General features: G+C 37.6%; 1 protein-coding gene across 9 annotated transcripts in view; it reads left to right on the top strand.

The window, feature by feature from the left end:
* Positions 1 to 1,360: 1,360 nt before the first annotated feature.
* Positions 1,361 to 20,408, top strand: part of HEATR5A (HEAT repeat containing 5A) — a 65,104-nt gene continuing 46,056 nt past the window's right edge. For 7 of the 9 annotated variants that reach the window (XM_069017767.1, XM_069017763.1, XM_069017766.1 and 4 more), the window contains exons 1-8: positions 1,752 to 1,866; positions 10,904 to 10,987; positions 12,477 to 12,724; positions 13,732 to 13,943; positions 16,730 to 16,838; positions 17,359 to 17,508; positions 17,772 to 17,943; positions 19,960 to 20,120. In XM_069017767.1, the coding sequence (XP_068873868.1) occupies positions 12,599 to 12,724; positions 13,732 to 13,943; positions 16,730 to 16,838; positions 17,359 to 17,508; positions 17,772 to 17,943; positions 19,960 to 20,120 (930 nt within the window). In that variant the 5' untranslated portion in view covers positions 1,752 to 1,866; positions 10,904 to 10,987; positions 12,477 to 12,598. Of the gene's footprint in view, positions 1,411 to 1,751; positions 1,867 to 1,898; positions 2,008 to 10,903; positions 10,988 to 12,476; positions 12,725 to 13,731; positions 13,944 to 16,729; positions 16,839 to 17,358; positions 17,509 to 17,771; positions 17,944 to 19,959; positions 20,121 to 20,408 lie in introns of those variants that run through there. The other 2 variants (XM_069017760.1, XM_069017759.1) reach the window with 2 other exon arrangements.

Below are 20,408 nucleotides of genomic sequence, written 5' to 3'. Positions count from 1 at the left end.
CAGGTTGACACTTTTACATCAGTACAAGTTTGTAAAGTTGATTTCTGTGAAATATAAAATGTAAATAATTTCCTGCTTCAGGTGTGAGGCATATTCTTCACTACCACATCCATTGCCAGAATTTCTTTTAAAAGGTCATTGCATCAGTGCTCATGTTTTTTATCACAGTCAGTTTAGTAAAAATGAAAGCAGTGTCCATATATGGTAACGCAGCCTGGTGCTCATGGCATCTACAGCACAATCTAATCAGGCAGCCTTGCATGTACTCTTTGAAATACTTCTCAGCAGCATCATCTGCATGACTGAGTACAGATGTTCACAGAGGATCCCCTGCATGTAAACTTTACATACTGAACCTACGTGAAGTTGAATGTACAAGCTTATGCAAGGTTTAGAAACAATTTTGGCTCCTATGTTTATGTGTCCCAGGCATTATTTCCTCACCACAATGGTTCCCTCTGTACAGCTACCTGCAGGAAGGTTGGAGCCAGGTGGGGGTTGGGCTCTTCTCCCAGGCATACCAGTGGTAGCACCACCAGTGATAGCACAAGAGGACATAGCCTCAAGCTGTGCCATGGGGGGTTCAGGCTGGACACCAGGAAGAATCTCTTTATGGAAAGGGTCATTAAACATTGGAATGGGCTGCTCAGGGAGGAGGTGGAGTCACCATCACTGGAGGTGTTCAAGAAATGACTGGACATGGTACTTAGTGCTGTGGTCCAGTTGACATTGTGGTGATCAGTCAAAGGTTGGACTCAATCTTAGAGGTCTTTTCCAATCTTAACGATTCTGAGATTCTGTTTGCACCAGTTAAAAGAAGATACTCCCAGAAAACACAGCTTGTGGAGAGAAATCTGGGTCCTGGATTCCAAACATGGCTGGGCATCAGCTGGAAAACTACAATAAGATTATTATTTGTTTATTTTAAAACTAAAGAATGATTGAGAGACATATACTTTCCTCTCATTAAGATAGAACTTAAACTGATCACAGAATACATTAAAGAAAATCCCTCCAGTGGGTATTTTCTGATGACCAGTGAGTTCGCTAGTGCAAATTTGGAAGGGTGGAAGTAATTCCCAGTGACAAAGCAACCACTTACAGCTGGACCACCTATGCAGCAGGAGGAACGAGGTGAAATTCCTGGAGCTTCAGTTAACCTTGTCTGTAAGACACAGAATTACTCCTTGACTTGGGATCCCATATCGATTTGGGATCACAGCTTACACTGATGAAACCCAAGAGTAACAACTTTTGCAAACGTTGGGTTTGACGAACGCTTAATATAAAGGGCGTGTTCCTCTTACTGTCCTGTGCAGTGCCCAGGGGCCCTCCCAGGGAAGTACGGACGTGGATGCCTGAGGGGTGGAGTGGAAACCAGAAGCCATGGCAGACTCTGATCACAGCCAGGTACAAATCCCAGCAGTGCCAGCTGAGCTACCTTCACAAAGCATCACCGAGGGGGATCTTTTGTTGCTGGTTTTGGTGAGAGAGCGCTGAGCGCGAGCCCCCGGCTGTGCCCCCCTAGCGCAGAGCCGCTCATCGCCCCGGCGGCCACGGAGCCTCGGAGCGCCCCGGGGCGGTGACTCTGTCCCCTCCGGCACCGGGACACCTCGCCCCGGGCTCCGCGCTCCCCGGGCCGCTCCCGCCCTCCTCCCGGCCGCCGCGGGCGCTCGATGGCTCCGGGCCCGATTGCACAGTCCTGAGCACCGGAGTCGCCCTCCTCCTTTTCCTGCCCCCTCCCCGCCGGCGGGCGGCGGCAGTGGCGGCAGCTCGGGTGCAGGACCCGCCGCCCCCCCGCGCCGGAGGAGGGCGGGCGGACGGGGCCGAGCCCGTAGAGCGGCGCGGGAGCGCTGCGGCTGGCAGGTACCGCGGGCTGAGGGAGGCCAGGGACAGCAGGGGGTGTGTGAAGGGGCAGCAGGGCCGAGCGGAGCCGGGAGTCGTGCGGGGCTGTGCCTGCCCGAGGCCTGCGCCCGGAAAGTGCTGGATCACCCCCGCAGCTGCCGGGTGGGTCGGTGGGTGACACAGACACACAGCCGGCTCTAAAGCTGGCGGCCGGGCGGCTCCCGGGCTCCCTCAGCCCAGCCCAGCCCGTGCCGTCGCATCCCGTTCCCCGGGGCTGCGGGGCAGGTCTCAGCCCCGTGAGGGAGGGAAGGGGGGGCCGCAAGCCGGGCGCCGCCCGGGTGTCACGGGGAGCGGCGGCGGAGCGGCCGTGCCGCCGGGCTCGGGGTGGGCGAGCGTGTTTGCCTGGTGCGGGCGATACGGATTCTGAGGCTGCAGGCAAGGGTTTGGCATTCACTTTTACCGAGGTTCCATGATTTTGGGGTCTGATTTTATATTTTCTTATAAATTTTGGTACTTAAGAATATTTGGGGAGGGGTGGCAATATTGGTCATTCTGATATCTGGAAATGTTACTGTAAGCTTTCGCAGTTTGAATTATTGGTTGTCTGGGTAGGATAATGATTAAGTTTACACCATATAACTGGCAAAACCTTGCACAGGGGTGCAAGACCTGTAAAGTTATATTAGCGTTGACATTTTTGAATGCGGGAAAGAGTAATAGGTGTTGTAAGTTTAGTTAAGAGTAAAATTTATTGAGATATGGGTAGAAGGATGATAGGAGATGAGGAAGGCAGATAAAAGTTAAGGTGAGTCCAGCTCTGTACTTCGTGCTTCTGTAAGTGAAATTTGATACATTTTGAATTTTGGATTCATTATTTGTAGTGTTTCTTTGAGTTTGGGGTTTGATTTAGTAAGAGTAGGTGTTTGCAGTTGTGACCATGAACTGTACATTTATTTTGGTATCAAATGCCGGAAATATTTTCCCTGTCTTCAGAAACAGTCAAGCTATATTGTATGCTTTAGTGTTTTGCTACATGATGTGTAATATTCTCAATTCATGTATGAAATAACAATTGAGACCCAGAAGTTAGATTACTTCTGGTTGTCTGCTGAATGGAGCTTGGATTTCTTTTCCTCATGGTTTGACACAATGAAAAGGCAGTGGGGAGAAGAAGCCAGTTTAATGTTACACTAAGTCTAGCCATACATCGGAAACTTGTGCTTGATTATTGAACATAGGATTTTTTTGTAGTCAGTAAAGTAGCTGACTTACTGACTAGTTCATGATGTTGTATGCCAACACATCAAAAACGTTATTAATGCAGGATGATCTGTTTTAAGATTCAGAACATCCTAATGAGGCAGGAGATTAAAAACACCTTCTAACAAAAACATTTTCAGGTTGTGGGATGTTTGTTTCATTCAGCTTTTACCTTTATGGTTTTTACTGGGTTCAGCTAGCAGAATCTTTAAAAAGACACACAGTATATCTGTATCTACAGTGCAGACCAAAAAGGCTTGAAACCTCTAGGCAGTTGCATTTTTGGAGCTGCTTTGGAGTTTTCTTTGGGGAGCAGCCATGTAAAATACCTAGAGAAAGAACCGTTGCAGTGAGGTATGTCAGTGATTTGTGCCCGGATAGCGATCTCTGATCTGCCAAACAAGTCTCCTGCAGAGTTTGCATCTGTGAGGGCTTCTGCTGCTGCTGCTGCTAAATTTCCGTGTCAGTGTTTCAGTGCAGTTGAAGTCTAATTATAATAAAAGCTATAGTGATTTTCAGGAAAAATATGTATACTTTTCTGGGATTACAGTACATGTTCAACAAAAATTCCTGGTGGCTTAATTTAATGCTGAGCTAGGCTGGATTCAGCATTCACCTTAACAGAGAATTGGTAGCTAAAATCAACCTGCACTTTGGATAATCCATATGCATATATATCACCTAGTGTAAGTCAATTTAACATTTTACCAAATAATTTGATTTCCTGAAACTTCTGGCATTGTGACAAAAAAACCCCAAACAAACAAACCCCACCATGTCATCATATTTAGTTTGTATTTAGTATATTTTGTCTATATTAGATAAACAATATAATCGACAACATTCTCAGGACTAAAGCTATGTTCAGACATATATTGAAATTATTGCTATAGGTGGATGTTTATACTTCTGTGGTTTTCATGCACTTGCCTTGCTATCACACCAGGTTTCAAATCTGCAAAGAAATAAACCCGAAGCATTCTCTGCATTTTTATTCAGACTGAATATAGTTATTGCTTTTTGAAGTTTACTTAGTCCAGTTTTGGGGAAAAAGATAATGTTTTAAACTCAATTTGTCACTAACTGATATAGTACTGTTTTTCCAACTATTAGAAGCATTGGTTAATTATTTATATTCAGTTTGCCAGGTTGACTGTAAACAAAATGATGTTCTGAGGTCCCTATAATGGAGACAAGTTTATCTTTTGACTGAAGCTTTCAGAAATGAACCTAAATAATATTCAAGAGTTGTGAGGGCCAGAGGGGTCAGAGTGTGCCAGTACTGCCCGCTGTGGAGCTCAGGAAATGGCTGTTAATATTTCTCAGTAAATTAATATTGCTGTTTCTTGGTTTCCTGGAATAATTCTTCTCATGTGGAGATAAAAATTAAAGTGATGATAAGAAACATGAAAACAAAGTGTATGTACTTTTTAACACAATGAAGGAATGTCTTCCCAAGTTTTTTTAAAATGTCTTTAACATTTTACATTGCTAAAACAGCTATTGGATTTTCAGGCACTTTGTTTAGGGTATTTTTCTCTAATTATGTCAAGCTTTGTCCTCAAAACTTCACAGAAATCATTCAGCATTCTTAGAAGACATTGTCTTGTCATTTCCTTCACACTTCAGCAAATGTATATTGTGTTGTAGTTCTTATCATTGTCACTGTTATGTATGAGGATTGTGGGTGGTCGCATTCTTTGAGTGAATATTTTTAAACCCAGGAAGCCCAGAGCAAGGATTCTGATAGATTTCGCTTAGGTCTTTGTTGCCTTTAAGCTTTATTGCTCTTTCAGATACCTGGTAATTCCTCCAAAACTTGGAAATCAATAATATTTGATACGCATTCTGGTAGGAAATCCAGTCATTTGGAACTGTTCCTGTGGGAGTAAACAAGTACTTTGTTTGAGCATCATTGTTCACAAAACATCAAAATACAACCCCTTTGTTTTGCAACACAAATGGAAGTAGCTGTTTGAGCTGTATGATATTTGTTCTTTAGTACAGCCTGAAACACTGTGAGAACACTGCACGACCTACATATGTGGAGCATGCAATATGTGGAGATGCACTTGGATTGCATCTTTAACGAGTACCTGCATAAATGCTACCAAATTTTCAGTGAGAGAATAGACACATACCTTTCCTATGGCAAATTTCTTCATCCAGAGCACTATTAAGAGGAAAGACTGAAAGAAAAGTGTCTTGTTTTGACATCTATGATTTCAGAATCATGTTTCTAAGCAGAATAACTGCATACAAAAATATGATGTAAGTGAAAGTTGTCCTAGTCTGAAATCTTCAGCAATAACTAGAGGAAGTGGATGGTTCTTCAATCATCTGTTATTTTTTGTTGCTCATAGTCAGATTTTTCATTGCTTTTTGCTGTTTGGGATAAGCATGTGATACAAATATGTACATATTTTTATTTAAAAAGGAAGATCTATGAGGGAAACTGAATCCCTTTATACCATAGAATATACAATAAAGCATATGAGTACTCAACCGTGAGATTTATTTGCTGTGTTTTTCACATGATAAAATTTGGTGTTAAGAGTTACAGTTCTGCTTGATTTAAAGGCCTTAAAATTTTGGACCTTCTCCTCTCTGGCCTGGTATTATTTTCCATGTGCTCCGAGCTGTGGTCTTGTGATGACTTTCTCCTGTGGCTTGTTCTTGCAAACTGCTGCCAAACATCACTTTTGGTCCCATCTTCTCTGTGCTTGGCTTCAAATTTCCCTAGTGCTGACCAATGTAACATAACACTGTAAAATACTTGGCTTTTTTATGGCTGTATATTAATTTTGGATGAAAACCACTTGTCAGTTTTGATGCCAAGGGTAATTTGGTTTAAATTTGTGAGACCAAGCAGTGACAAATTCAAGTATGTGTGTGTATGCATTGAAAGACTGGGCTCTGGTTTCATGAGTTCTTCTTAATCCTCTTCATGAAGTATTTAATCAGTGAAACATATCAGCAGAAACCAGTGTTTCTGCTAAGGAAAGTCTCCAGGGGAATTAACGTTAGCTCTTTGTCTCTCCCTCCTCTCTCTTCTTCTTGACCTGGTGCTGAAATTTCCTACATTTCCTTGTATGTTTCTTTGAAAATACATACAAGAAAGCAGTAAAAGGGCACCTGAAATTCCCAGGTTTTTGGGGATTTTTTTGGTTGAATGAAAGGCCTAGAGTGATTAGCACTACTGAACATAAAGTATGTACAGCGGGGTCACTGCTATGTTGGGACCAGCAGTTACCTGCTGTTGCTTCATGTAGCTCTGTGGAGCAAAAATTTAAGGTTTGTGTATGTAGAAGAAAGGTTCGAGTTGGCTGAATGATGGAGGTCCTGCCACACAAAGGATGTGGAAGTACTGATTCACTTACACTGATGCTTTTATTTAGCTTTGCCTTCTCTAACTGAAGATGTTGAGGCAGACTTTGCTTCTGTGAGTTAGTTGGTAATAGTTTGTAGAAGTGAGTAAGTAAACAAAGGCTGCTCTGTCTTTCCCGTAATTATAAATGTCTTTATCTCTTGAATATTCGCACTCCAATGTATTTCAAGTATCTAAACTCCAAACTCATTTAAGGTGAAATTTTAGTTCTTTTTCATTCCTTATGAAATTACTGAGATTCTGTAATTGTTGTTTATTTAAATTAGATTCTTTCTGTGTGTGCTATAAATTTTAGCCAGATTACAACTAAAGCTGACTAAATTCTTCGTTTCCTGGGCAATCATACCTCCCATTTGAAGTTGCTGGAGTTTGATCCTGCACTTTTGGCCTTCTCCAGACCTGGGGGCCTCTTTATTTTTGCCTACTAGCATAAAGAGTACACTGTAACTATTGGGTTTTGGTCTATGTTTCATTCAGTAATAGTTGCATTTCGCTGGTGCTTTTAAGGTTTTTCTGCCCAGCTGGCAAAGACCATCACACTCAGTTTCTCTTGTCAGAAGTAAGTCCAAGGGAGCTGGGCAGGAGTTTTGTTTATGTTTGGGAGACACTGGACAGGTACGTGCAAGGGTGTAACAAAGGTTTGAGCATCGATGTCTCTCCATGCAGTCAGCTCCGATGCACTGCTAATGATCATCCCATTAAACTTTTAAACAGTGCTGCAGGAGTAACACTGATCTCAACTGTTAATGGCTAGAATTAAATGTGTCAGGCTGGAAGGCTTTCTCTTAAACTCATTGGTTCACTTGTTAGGCAGATGAAAATAAATCTTATTTATTATTATATAAATATGTATCATTAATAAATAAGATCTATTATTAATTAATAATTTTAAAATAATGTGGATTTGAAGTCAGTTAAAATACCACTGCAGTGCAACAAGGGTCAACTTGAAACTAACAAATGTGCTTCAGCCCAGGTTTTCAGCAGTGGGATGGTTATGGCATTGATTGTGTAGTCTGCCCAATGGCAGCTGTTATGAAAACACTGGTTGTTACTATTACTGGTCGTTTTTCATTTTAATCATTACTATTATTCTTTTTTTACTGTTACTCATTACTATCAATGAGTAACAACAGTAGTTTCTTAGAGGGCTAATATGTACTTGTGTCTCTGCTAGATTAGTCATTGGTACAAAATTGAATCCACAGGTTTATTATCTTATATCGGATTTAGTGCATAATTATGTTAATACTTTTGAAATTAGAAAAATATAAATAATTATTATTAAGGTAAGGTAAATGGCACTTTATTTTCTTCACTACAAAGTAGGTGTAAAGTACTTAGACCCTCATCTAGATTGTGCATTTGATCCTCACCTGAGCATCATTCTTAGAGAACTGGGGTTGATGAGATTTCTGTTTGAGCAGCACTTGTTCCCAGCAAAGAGAAGCAAACTGCTGGAACAGAGATCAAATTTGAAAAATTTTAAAATAAATGAATTTTTAAGTACAAAATTGATTTGTGTGGTAGTTTCCATTACTTGTGTCAATCTTCATTAAAATAATGAGTCATAATTTAAAGGCTGATCTTTTAGTGAGAGATCAGTTAGGAGTCTGCTTTATTGCAGATTACTTTTTTTGGGTACTGCTTATTTTTTTGTGCATAAGCAAAATATGCCACTAGTTGGAAGGAAGAGTGAAATTCATTAAGTTGCCATTACTGCTCATAGCTTTTTCATTGGTAATGTTACAATTTTTGACTTAAGACTCCATGTGAAAGATATACAGCAGTCTGTGGTCTGCTTCCCTCATCTTTTAAAGCCTGAGGAGATTACCTAGCTCAGAATGAACTTGATACACATAACAGATCTATTTGGGTTTTTTACTGTTATAGCTTTGTCATGGGTGGTCTGTTGGTAATCATATTTGAAAGACAATTGCTAAAGGCAGCTACTTAAGATCAGTCTTACCCTGGATGACTCACCTTTTATTTAAAGAAGATTGCAGGTCCCTTTTTTCTCATTGTGGTTTGTCAGAAACTTCAAAAATTCATTTGCTGTTGCCTTTTAATGCTTGATTCACCCTTTATTCCTTTCAATTTACAGGGTGGCATTCCATCTAGTGCTTGCTCCAAGAGCTTTTCTGAGCTCTTTTCTGACCAGTCTTGAACAATCCTGCTTGTAAAATTGGCAGTTGATAAATGAAAAACTTTTTGTTAGTAATAAGTAGGAACAACTTCTGCCTTGGCCAACAAATCTGTGTGCCTGTTTTGTAGCATAGTATAAATGTAAAATAAACTTAGCTCACAGGAAAAAAAAAGGAGGGATCTTTGATTGATCTGTTCTTGTAGTATTGATGGGAAAGTAATTCTTGTAATTACTTCAGTTACCTAACAACAAAACCAAAAGGATGGTGCATCATGCTGGTTAGCAAATGAATATTGCATCAGGCACATATGCCTTTTTATTTTGGTTGATGGCATAGTATACATCTCATTTAATTAAATTTTACATTTTTTCCCCCCAGACTTCTTTTTCATATTGAGAAGCATCAAAATTATAACACCAGGGAAAAAGCACTATCAAATATTTTAGCATTTCTAAACATGGGTTTCATGTAAATAGAGGTGCATCTTTACATGCTTAGGTTGTACTTGCATCAATTTACTGGTGCGTGATGCTGGCCAAGCAGCTCCAGTGGCTGACAGAGCATTCAGTCTTTCCTGGTGCATGACCAGCCCAGAGCGTGGCTGTGCCACGCCTTCAGTTAGAGCAGAGTCCCGCCTGTGTCTGGACAGTGTGGCTTTGGGTTGGATGTTTTCTTCTTCACTTAGAAATCGCCTGGAAATATCTTGTATACATAACAAGGACATATTTGTTATTAATCGAATGCAGCTCATCCCCATGTTTAGCTTTGTGTAGCCTTGTGAGCACTGTGCCTTTTGCTGTGTTCTCTACAAAACCAATATGCTGCAGTAGAACTTAATGCCCTGCATTCTTGCCTTTCTTCTCCCAAGTTTGTATGCATGTGCCCTTCTTTTGTCATTACTTTTGAAGCTTCATAATTATCCCTGGTGTGCAGGCTTTCAGCTTATTGAAGGGAGCCTCAATAAGTGTTTGGAATAAGTTTTTTGCATAGGGTAGAGAGTATACTGCTTTCTGTACAGGTTCACGGAATCAAGGTGTACTTGTTGACCAGCAGTGGAAAGATCAGGTCTGGGATTTTTTTTTTTTCTGTAGGGATAGTTCTGTTTCTACAAAACTAATTCTTGCATAATAAGCAGTCAGCCTTTGTAATTCAGCCCTAATAGTCTTTTCTTTGAGAAATGCTAGTGTTTCTGGCCATGTTAGCAGGTGTTCATTATAAAGATCAGCAACTACACCAGAACATTTTTTCTGTCTTTAATTTAGGCTAAAAATAAATAAATAAATTTAAATTTGTTTTGCAAATGTGTGCTTATACAATTGAAGTGTTTCATTTAGAAACAAGTTACAATAATAACTTGAGATGATATTGCTTAGGGCTTTGTCCAGTCAAGTGGTAGAAACCCCTGAGGGTGCAGGTTCTGCAGTTTCTCAACACAAGTCCCAGTGGCTGATAATCCTTACAGTGGAAATATTTTTTTTTTGTCAAGAGGGAAGCTCACTTGTTTTAATTATGAAGTAATGACACTCTCTTCATGTTCTTGGTAACTTTCCCTTTTGAAGGCTGTTATATCATCTTGAACCTTTTCTTCAGCAGGCTGAACACTGGTTCACCAGGCAAAAAGAAATTTGGATTACTCTGATGTCTGCATGTACTTTTTATTTGTTTGCAGCATCAATCTTTTGAGGAGTGATTGAAAAGTGAATGCTTTTAAAGTAGCATGCAACCTGTATTTCATGTCCTGCCAGAATAAGTTCACGTTGAATGAGTTTTGAAAGGAAATGTTTTTGCCCATGAATTCCAATATTAAAACTATATCTGGAGGCTAGGAGAATGGATTTATAATCCTCATGTCTTGTATTGATAGTATTGTACATGAATTTTTCAGAACAGTTGAATCACCTTTGCGAGTTCTGCTGATTGTTGGATAATCTTTCTAGAAAATTATTATGGTTATTATGCTGTTTGAACTTCCTTTTTACTGGTTTAGAATTAAACTGACTTAATGAAACAGAAATAAGAAAGGTGATTTCAGTAGTTAAATGATCCCAGTTGTATGGCATATGTGGTGGGTCTGCCAAATTTAAATGTAACACATAAAGAGCTGATAATATTCATGGAGCTCCAGTCTTTTTTGGTGAGCTGTTACTTAATAAACATTGTTGGTATTGCAAGACTTTGAAATTCTTGTTTTGTATACAAATGACACTTGTATCTTATGTGCTGTCTTTCCTAACATTGTTCTTTGTATTAATTATTTTCTTAGAAAATCGAGTTCTTAACATCCTTGATCCAAAAGCCTGGAGCAGCAGAAAGACAGTTTTTACAATGAAGAGAAATTATCTGCTAGGTAAGTTATGTGCCAGTGTCTGGCAACAAACTGATCTTTTCAGTTAGGGAAAACAGCTATGAGTTGTAATCCTGAGATGGATATGTAAATTGGATAAGCTGCTGTGGTTTAGTAGGTGGTTTAGAGATGGTAGACGTTAGAACAGGCCTTGGGTGAGGGAAAAAAGGACCATTTGTGACCTCATGCTGGGCAGTGATGAAACTCTACACTTAATCCTACTTCTTTTTGCTGTGTTTCAAAAAATGTGAGGATAGAGCTAAATTCTGTGAGTGTTCTAGGAGTGAGATAACTGGTAAATTGGGAACTTTTACGTACCTAGGCAGACAAAATATGTATAGGTATAATGTGCTATGTATATTTAGATCTGCTTGCCATTTTATAATGTGGTGTCTTGTCAAGCTGCTTGGTATTTCAGGTAGATTTGAAGTGACAATTCATTATAATAAATGAAATGTGACTAATTTTTTTTTGTGAGTACATTTTACATTAAAAAGTGTAGAAAGTGGTAAAGGTAACCTTCTGCTCTGTGTTTGATGACAACTTGAGTACTGAATTATTTATCAATGCTTTATATTGCCTGTCTACTATTTGACGGATCATTTTACACTATAATATTGTTACTGCATAGGAAAAACCGTGTTCAGCAGTCTTAGTGACCTCTGAAAAGGATAACTTGCTTGGGAGTTTAGAATATGGTTGACGTTTTACCAGAATCTCCCTGTCTCCCTGGCTGTTTTTATTTGTGAAGCCTACAGGATATTCTATTTTGTATTTTGAGGCTATATGGCATTTAGATATTGGGGGGGGGGAAGGGGAAGATATCATTAGAAGTATTTTTCATCTTGGTTTACTTATCAGTAATGTGGAAATTCCCAAAATAGTCAGAGAGATATAAGTGAAACATAACTTCTTTTGAACTTTGAGTTTTGAAGCAGTCTTTTTTCAAGTTTGGGTTTGGGGTTTTTTTTCCAAAAGAGATTATTAGAGGTTTTCTCAGCAATGAAATTCTGGAGGCTTTTTATTCCTTGCTTGGCATTGAGAAGATCTAAAGTGTTTCAATAATATGTCAGCATTTATATTTGTGAATATAATTAACAGGAGTTTGTTAATTGTTAGTTGCAGCTTTTGCTGCACTTTGTTCTTGATAACAAAGTCATTATGTTTGAGGTCAGTTGGTCATTACTTTCAAGTATATGATCAAGGGCTAGAAAATCTCACTTCATGCAAAACAAGGTGAAGGAAAATCAGTTGTTCAGTGGGAACCCCTCTGATATATTCTGAAGTATATTTAACTTCTACTGGCATACTACATCAATACCATTATCTCATTTTTAAAAACATTTGGTATTACTAAAGACATCTAAATAAAACTGCTATGACTTACTTTTTATATTAGGCTTTCCTTTGAAATTTTCATTTTAGTCAAGCATGAGTATTACATATTATATGATTGTTGACTTTCTGTTAACTTTTTGGTTTTTCTCTTTAGGTGTTCAAACTTCCAATTTGCCAGATATTAACAAGGAAGAAAACTGATTAATGAAGTTCTGGTAGTTTGTTGGATTTTTTTTCATTCTGTGGTGTTGGGAGATTTGAGGAAAATTTCAAGGAATGGAGTTAGCTCACAGTTTACTACTTAATGAAGAAACGTATAACCAGCTTGGAGAATTTCAAAAAGCAGAGTTTATTTTTGCATGGTTACAGTTTTTGGAAAAACTTTTACCAGTGACTAGCAGAGTAAGTGTAATGAGACTTGAGAAGAAGAGCCTATCCTTTTGTTATTTTGTTTAAAATCAAAGAGCAATATGCAATGTTATTTGCCTCATGTCTTGCATGTACAAGGAGTGAAAGTGTTAGCAGCAGCTTTCTACATGTTCTAAGTTCTTGGTCACAGCCCTTCTAGTGACAGAGCCAGTTGTCCAATGAAAAGAATTTTAATTATTTTTTAACTCATTATTACTCCAAGATTTTGCAGCCCCATTATGGATAATGTCACTAAGGCTTCCGACCTAGTGTTGCACAATTATTTCATGCTTCTCTAGCAAGCAGGAAAGTAACATCTTTCTCTTCGTTGTTTTTTTTAAATTTTTCCTAGTCAAATGGTAAGAGATCTGTTTCCAGCCAACTCTCCAATTGTTTGATTCACTGTTTAGAGGATATTAAATAGGTTATGTAGACATGTAAGAGTAAACCAACCAAAATAATGCTATTTAAGAGTTGTTATTGGTGATGAAAATATGTAAATGAAAAACAGTGCCAGGTACCTTTTTTTTTTTAAGAGTATTAAAAAAATTTATACAAGACTGGATGATTGTTTTAAGGGAAGTTCTTTCTTTTCTAATGCTCAAGTTCTTGAAACTTAGCTTCTTCTTTAAAGTTCTTTGCTATTAAACTTACTATATATCTGTGAATTCTTTTATTTTAAAGCAGACTTTAAAAAAGTAAGAAAAGGCAACTTTGTTTGAGAAAGCTTTAAGTATAGAAGTGCCAAAAGAAAAATACTCTTGAAATGCTACTAGAAATAATCATGCTCTGAAAAAAAGTGTTGGTTTTTTAAGAAGACTAAAATAGTCACTTGCTTGAAATTTTCTTTAAGTATAAAAATGTAATAAAATGTTAATTTGTAGTTCAGCATGTCATTATCAGAATGGTAGTAATGAAAAGTAAAGATAATTTACATTAATCATCTGTAACTCACTTTTAAATTTAACTGGACTTTAACTGGTTACTGATTGTATTTCCAGGCTGACATAAGGGAAAACCAGAAGAAGCTGGTTGAACAATTGACTTCTTTATTAAACAATTCACCAGGACCTCCTACCAGACGGCTTCTTGCCAAGAATTTAGCTGTACTTTATAGCACTGGAGACACTTTTTCTGTTTACCAAACAATTGACAAATGCAATGAACTCATTCGGAGTAAAGATGACTCACCAAGTTATCTGCCTACAAAACTGTAAGTGCTTTTTTACCCTCAAGCTTCAAGTCCAGTAATAACGAGACAGATTTAAGTGGTGAAATGCATCTGAGTTCACTGCCATAAAATACATAATAAAACAAAGATTGTGCTGGTAGTCCGTGTTGTATGTGTGCATCAGGAAGGTACCTGGTGGTCTCCAGACAGACAATTGAAAATCAGGCCAGGGAGAAATACCAACAGTGGAGAACAGAGTTATGAGAGGGCAGGTGCTTAAAAAACAAGGAGAAGGTAATAATAATACTGAGAAGAGCACTAAAACACACAAGTACTACCCCAGGTACAAAAGACAGTTGTTACTGAGTACATTTCTTAATCCAGCTGGGAAACTGGATATAGTTAGAAACACCTGCGATGTTTGTTACTAAATACCTAAAGCCTAACCAACAGAGCAGAGAAACATGCACTGTTACTTCAGAATGTGAAGCCAAATCTTTATGCACAGAAATGTTATGAATGACCTTCATTCCTGAATTATGCACATCTCTCACTATAGTGAAGCAAATTAAAGAAGAGATAGTAAAACATCCTTGTGCATTAATGATACGGTATTGACAGCAGAGTAGAATCTCTCTTCATCGTTTACTTCGTGTGCTAAACCTGTTTCTGACAACACAGGTAAATATTCCTGAAAACAGATTTTGCAAGGAGTCAGTTGTACTTTCTAATACCTTTTTTTTTTGTTTCCTTCTTGTTCCAATTGACCTCTTGTGCAGTCTTTTGAGTTAAGAGTAAGTTTGTTATAAAGGGTCTTAGTCTTGCAAAGCAAATTACTGCTATGCTATATTCTTACCAGTGATTTGCATTAACATTATAGGTGAGTTGTCGTGTGGGACAGAGCTCTGCAGGCCTTCCTGCTTCAGCTGAAGTATGCCACACTGGAGGAAGTGGGGTGACATCAGCGCAGCAAGGAGGGGTGGGGGAGGCCATTGGCAGTGAAGCAGAAATGGGAGATAATCAAAGCCAGAATGCAGAGTAGTAGCTGGGGGAGAGAGAGAGAGATGTGGCCATGTTCTGAATGTTCCTGGGTATGCAAGCAGTAGTGAGGAAAGGAAAAAAGAGATGGAGAAAAAGATAACTGTAAAATACGATTTTCTTCAATAAAGTTTTGGTAAAGGGATATCTGATAGAATTGACATGGAAACAACAGGCTACAGAAAATAATTGGAACTACAGATCTGTTTATTAGTAGAGTAAAATCTTTCATCCTAGGCTGCAAATACGTGAAATACTTGGTGTTCAGTGTAGAAAACTGCTTTTTTGTTGTTGTTGTTTTGATCTTGATTAAAGTGTTGTCTTTGTTTGCCATCTGTCCATATTTAGCATGCATGCCCATGCTGTCTCATAGCAACACTTTCACCATCAGTGTTCACAATATGTTGATACACCTGGGAACTCCTTTAAATACAGATTCCAGTGAATTGGTCTCTTATCTCATAAATTATCACTTTTCTTCTTTCCTGTAGGTGGAATATGGAAATGTTTTAGGCAAGCATTTTAAACACAACCTTAGTTAGGTGCTCATTTGCTACGAAAATTCAGCATGATGTGAATGCTATACCAAATCAGATAAACAGGTCATGCAGCATGAATGCAGCTTATTACTTTATAAAGGAGAGTACCTGTAACCATCAGTTACTCAATTTAGAAGTGAAATGGGAAAATACTAATTTTATGCCCAGGCACACCATGAGCAAAATTTAAATCCAAACTGTTGGTGTGTACTGAGTTGGATAAAAGCAATAAAAAAAATGGGTTTTTAATGAAAGTAGTATTTTGGTATGATAAGAGATAGAAGGTACTAGATTTGTTTTTCTTACCGTGTAGGGAATTACTGTAAATATTAAATGTATTTTTTTAATTAAGAATATATGCAGTATGAGAACTTAAAATTATGTATGTGGAACTTGAATTCAGGTGGGGAATAAGCAAAATCTTGTTTCGTTGAAGGGGATGCTGAACAATGTCTGCTTATTTAAGTAGGTCTGGAAAAGAACTGAAAGTTGATAAAACATACAATTCTTTTTCTCCTTGTATTCATGAAATCAATTGGTTTAGTTACAGATCAGTCAATACAAAACCCAAGTGTTTTCACTAACTAATTATTGAAATGAAAATGCTCTTTTGTTAGGCACCTATTTCATTATTTCTTGGTTTTTTTTTTTTCTCAATATTAGCATTTTTTGCCTTTGCTAAAGGAGAGGCCAATGAGTACACAGAACTCAGTTGTCAGGTATTTCACATGGATGCTAAATTCAGCATCTGTCTACAGTGAAAAGGACATGGGTTTATAGTTTTATTTCCTTCAAGGTATTCCCTTATTATGTATTGTTATATAATAATGACAGAATTGGAATTACTAGACCATTTGCAGTCTACTCTCAACCATCAAGTTGTAAGTAAACCTGTCCCTGGCTACTTCTGGCAGCATCTGCTGCAGCATGACACAGAGCATGAAATTAATATTAAGGTTTAAAAGTGGATATGAAAATTGTATTCCTATTGCAAAATGTACTGGAAGATTGTATTACCTGAATTCTTGTATTATCCAAGTTACTTTAGCAACCCTCGTATCTGCATTTCTTCTAGAGGTTATGTGCCACATACAGACAATTTTTTTTTTCCTTTTGATGATCCACTTACATTTTTCGGACATCCTGTTTAGTTATTTTGCTGTTTGCCCATTGATTACTTCAGTCGTCTTAATCCCTTTCATCTCTTACTGCATCCATTTTCACGCATCTTTGGATTTGCTTTTGTTTTAGTGCTGCGGTGGTATGCTTGGGCTATTTATACAAAAAATTGGGAAGAATTTTGGGAAACAGTTTTACTGACACCGTTGGGAATGTGCTTAAAGCAATGAAGAATGCAGAGGTATTGGAACAGCATGTTTAAAAAATGATTGGAAAAATAGAAGGATTTTTACTGTTGGTAGCTGGACGAATGAATAAGAGAAAATGCATGATACCAAAATACAAAAAAAAATTGTGAAATTGTGAAAATTCAGATAAAAATCAGTGTCTAAATTCTAAAGAAGTACTAGAGTTGATTATGACTATAAAAGGATGGATCACAGCTTTCTTAATCTGATTTCATGAAATTTCTTGATAAATTAGAAAATTTAATTGCATTATTAATGAGAACATTTTTTCTATAGCTCATACTTTATGTTTTGAATTTTATAGTTGTAATTACTACTTTTCAATAGAACATAGAATTCCTATTTTCATTTGCTTATAGGGTTTTAGGGCAAGTCACCTGCTTTAACTTATTTCGGTATAAATAGATCTCTAAAAGACTCAACCATTTTTTACCTGTTTCAGTAGTTGGCAATTTGTAGTTCCGAAGAACTCAGGGTTACAAAACTTTAACATTTCTGTTTTTCATTTTTCAGTCTCAAGGTCGTTACGAAATCATGCTTAGTTTGCAAAATATATTAAATGGTTTAGGAGCTGCTGCTATCCCCTGTCATAGAGATATTTACAAAGCTGCCCGATCGTGTTTGACAGATCGATCCATGGCTGTCCGCTGTGCTGCTGCAAAGGTAAACTGCTCCATGAGCTGTTTTTAGTAGCTCCGTGGAACATAAAATTCTGTTCTAATGATTGATGAACACAGAAGTAAATACATGGTTTGCTTATCTGTGTTTCTTTAATACTAACTTGGCAGAAAAAATTCAAGTCATTTTAGTATGAAGCAAAGTGCTTATTTTGTTAGGGAGAACTCAGTGTATCATGGAGCAAACAAAAATTTTTACTGAGTGCTTTTCCGTGTCAGAACACTTTTTATTTCCCTTTTTTTGTCTAGTGTCTTCTTGAACTTCAGAATGAAGCAGTATTTATGTGGAGTACAGACCTGGATAGTGTTGTTACCTTATGTTTTAAATCCTTTGAAGGTTCCAATTATGATGTACGATTAGCAGTTTCAAAACTTTTAGGCACAGTATTGGCTAGAGCTCTAACATCTAAGCAGACAACAGGTAAAGTATATACTTTCTTTGCTGATTCCTCATCTGTAAAAATCTGTGAGATGATAAGAAGCTCTTAAGTTTTCTTGAAACATGAAGTAAAATCACATTATAAGCTTCTTTTGACTGTTCTTGTCTCTGGTTTGGTCTTTTTTCTAACTTTTTTCTTGTGAACTGCTGTGCTTTTGGTTGTGTCTATCTGTCTATATCTATCTATCTATCTATCTATCTATCTATCTATTTATAAAATAATTGACAATGAAAAGTACTTGGTTAAACTTTTTCTCCACTATGAGATTGTTACTGTATGGTGAGAAATTAGTAACTTCAGGAATTTAAAAGCAAGATTAATTTGAGCAGTGTAGAAACAGCTAAGATTTGAGCAGTCTCTCTGTCAAACTAAAAAGTTAAGGATACCTTCAAGCTGTTTTTCTGCAGTAATCGATACCACATCTGGATTGTCAGTGGATAGCAGTATAAATATGGTCAGAAGCAGAAATTAGCAGGCAGTTCTGTTCACAACAACAGCCATGTAACAGTTTTTTCTGACAGACAGTACTCGAGCTGACAAGCATCCTCGCACAAAGTTGTCATCTCCAATACTTTGTGTGATTCAGACTGAGTGGTTTTAGTCTTAGAAGCCCCAAGCTAAATCTAACTGTAATCTAAGCAAAATCTAACAGGGTGCAGGATAAGTGTGATTCAGACTGTTTGTTCTGCCTTTAATGGCAACAAAGAAGACCTTCAGTGCAGTAAGCAGCAAATGACAAAATGACATGCCTTTAAGCCCAACTTACTGTTTTTCAGAATACTTGAGGCTCTGTATTTGCATTGTAGACTCTGAAGTCTTTGTTTACAAAGTATTTCCCTAAGAATCTCTTGGAGAGAATTACTGTGTTACAGAAAAAAAAATCAGCATTTATCTTTTTCTCAATAAAATAAAAAAATAATATTCTGACCTCTTTATAGACTCATTAGTTTTCTTTAATCTATGTAAGCAATGTACTTGCTATTTCTAAAGCTCTAAAATAAGAAGCTTATAAATTATTTGGTTGGGTATTTCAAGGAGTTTTGTCCTTATTTTAGTTATTTTTAGTTAGAAAGAAGTTAGAGCTAAGTGGGGCAGAAGCTAGATGGGGACTAGAAGGAGCTGTCAGAGAGGTGGAGGGAGCAGTACATGAAGAAATTTTAGTCCTGAAATTTGTGCATTGTATCTGATAACCTGCTGATATTGAGGGGGTTTTGTTTAATTTTTTTTTTCTGGACATGTTTATCTCAAATCGTCTTATTCCTTTTCTCATTTCAGTCCTTGAAAGAGAATGAAAAATGCAGTGAAAATTTTAGGTCACTTTGTTTGCACAGTGTGATCTCATCATGCTAAGTTTACACATATATGTCCCAGCATGTATTTTAAAAGAACTTTCTTTCAAGAAATAAAGTGTTGAAATTGGAATAGGAATTGGGGATAAATAATTTTCCTAGACAATTGTAAGCATATTTTATTATTCTCACTCTTTTAGAGAGCTATCTTAAAGTTAAGGTGAGTTGATTTTTTTTCTAAGAGAACCTGTAGCTATGCCCTTACCTGGCTAAGTGTAGAAGAGAGGTATCTGCCCTGTTTGTAGTTTGGAATAGAGGTTGTCTTTGCTGGTAAGCTGGAATGTGTAAGAACCAGGGCTTTCATGAAGCTGTGGGTGGTAGGGGTATACCTTACAGACCTTTTTGCAGAGGGAGCATAGATGGTAAATACTGAGGGTGGGAAAAAATATGCCTATTAAGTAATGGCTTAAACTACTTAAAGGTACTTAAAGCAGGAAAACTTGAGAGATACTGTGCTTTGCTGGAGCTCTGAGTGCTAAAATGTCTTAGTTTCTGTTGTGAAGTTATGCTCAAACAGTATTTAGATTTGATTGTGCTACTGAGTTTGTGCAAATTATTTTTACGAAAATTAAGAGAGTTGAAACTCTGTACTTTTAAATGTAGCAAGATTTTAGAGCTATTCCTCTAAAGATTTGCATCTATTCTTAGCATCCACCAAGCATAACTTCCGCAGAATCTCTTTGGAAGATGTGATGGAGCTATTGGGAACTGGATTTCTTCGTGGAAGTTGTGGATTTCTACGAGCCAGTGGCGATATGTTGAAAGGGACCAGTTCAGTCAGCAGAGATGTTAGAGTTGGAGTCACCCAGGTTTGGATTACATCAGTTATGATTTTCTGAGATTGCTAAACATTTGTATCATTGCTTTGCTCTGTATATATCTCTTCTTTCATCCTTTTTTTGTATCTGTAATGAAATGTATATACTTGAAAATAAGGATTTACTTCTTGAGTCATGCTGGAAGGAAAAGTAAAAGAGATTTCTGATGTTGCTTATTGTTTACCCGAGAGTTTGAAATTTTAAAAACTAAATATGTGCTACTTGTGAAAGCTTCACATGATATGAATTTCAAATGAGTGATACAAATAAATTCCTCAA

This window comes from Aphelocoma coerulescens, chromosome 5, assembly GCF_041296385.1.
Source record: "Aphelocoma coerulescens isolate FSJ_1873_10779 chromosome 5, UR_Acoe_1.0, whole genome shotgun sequence".
Classification (NCBI taxonomy): Eukaryota; Metazoa; Chordata; class Aves; order Passeriformes; family Corvidae; genus Aphelocoma; species Aphelocoma coerulescens.
This window is presented reverse-complemented; position numbering and strand designations above follow the sequence as displayed.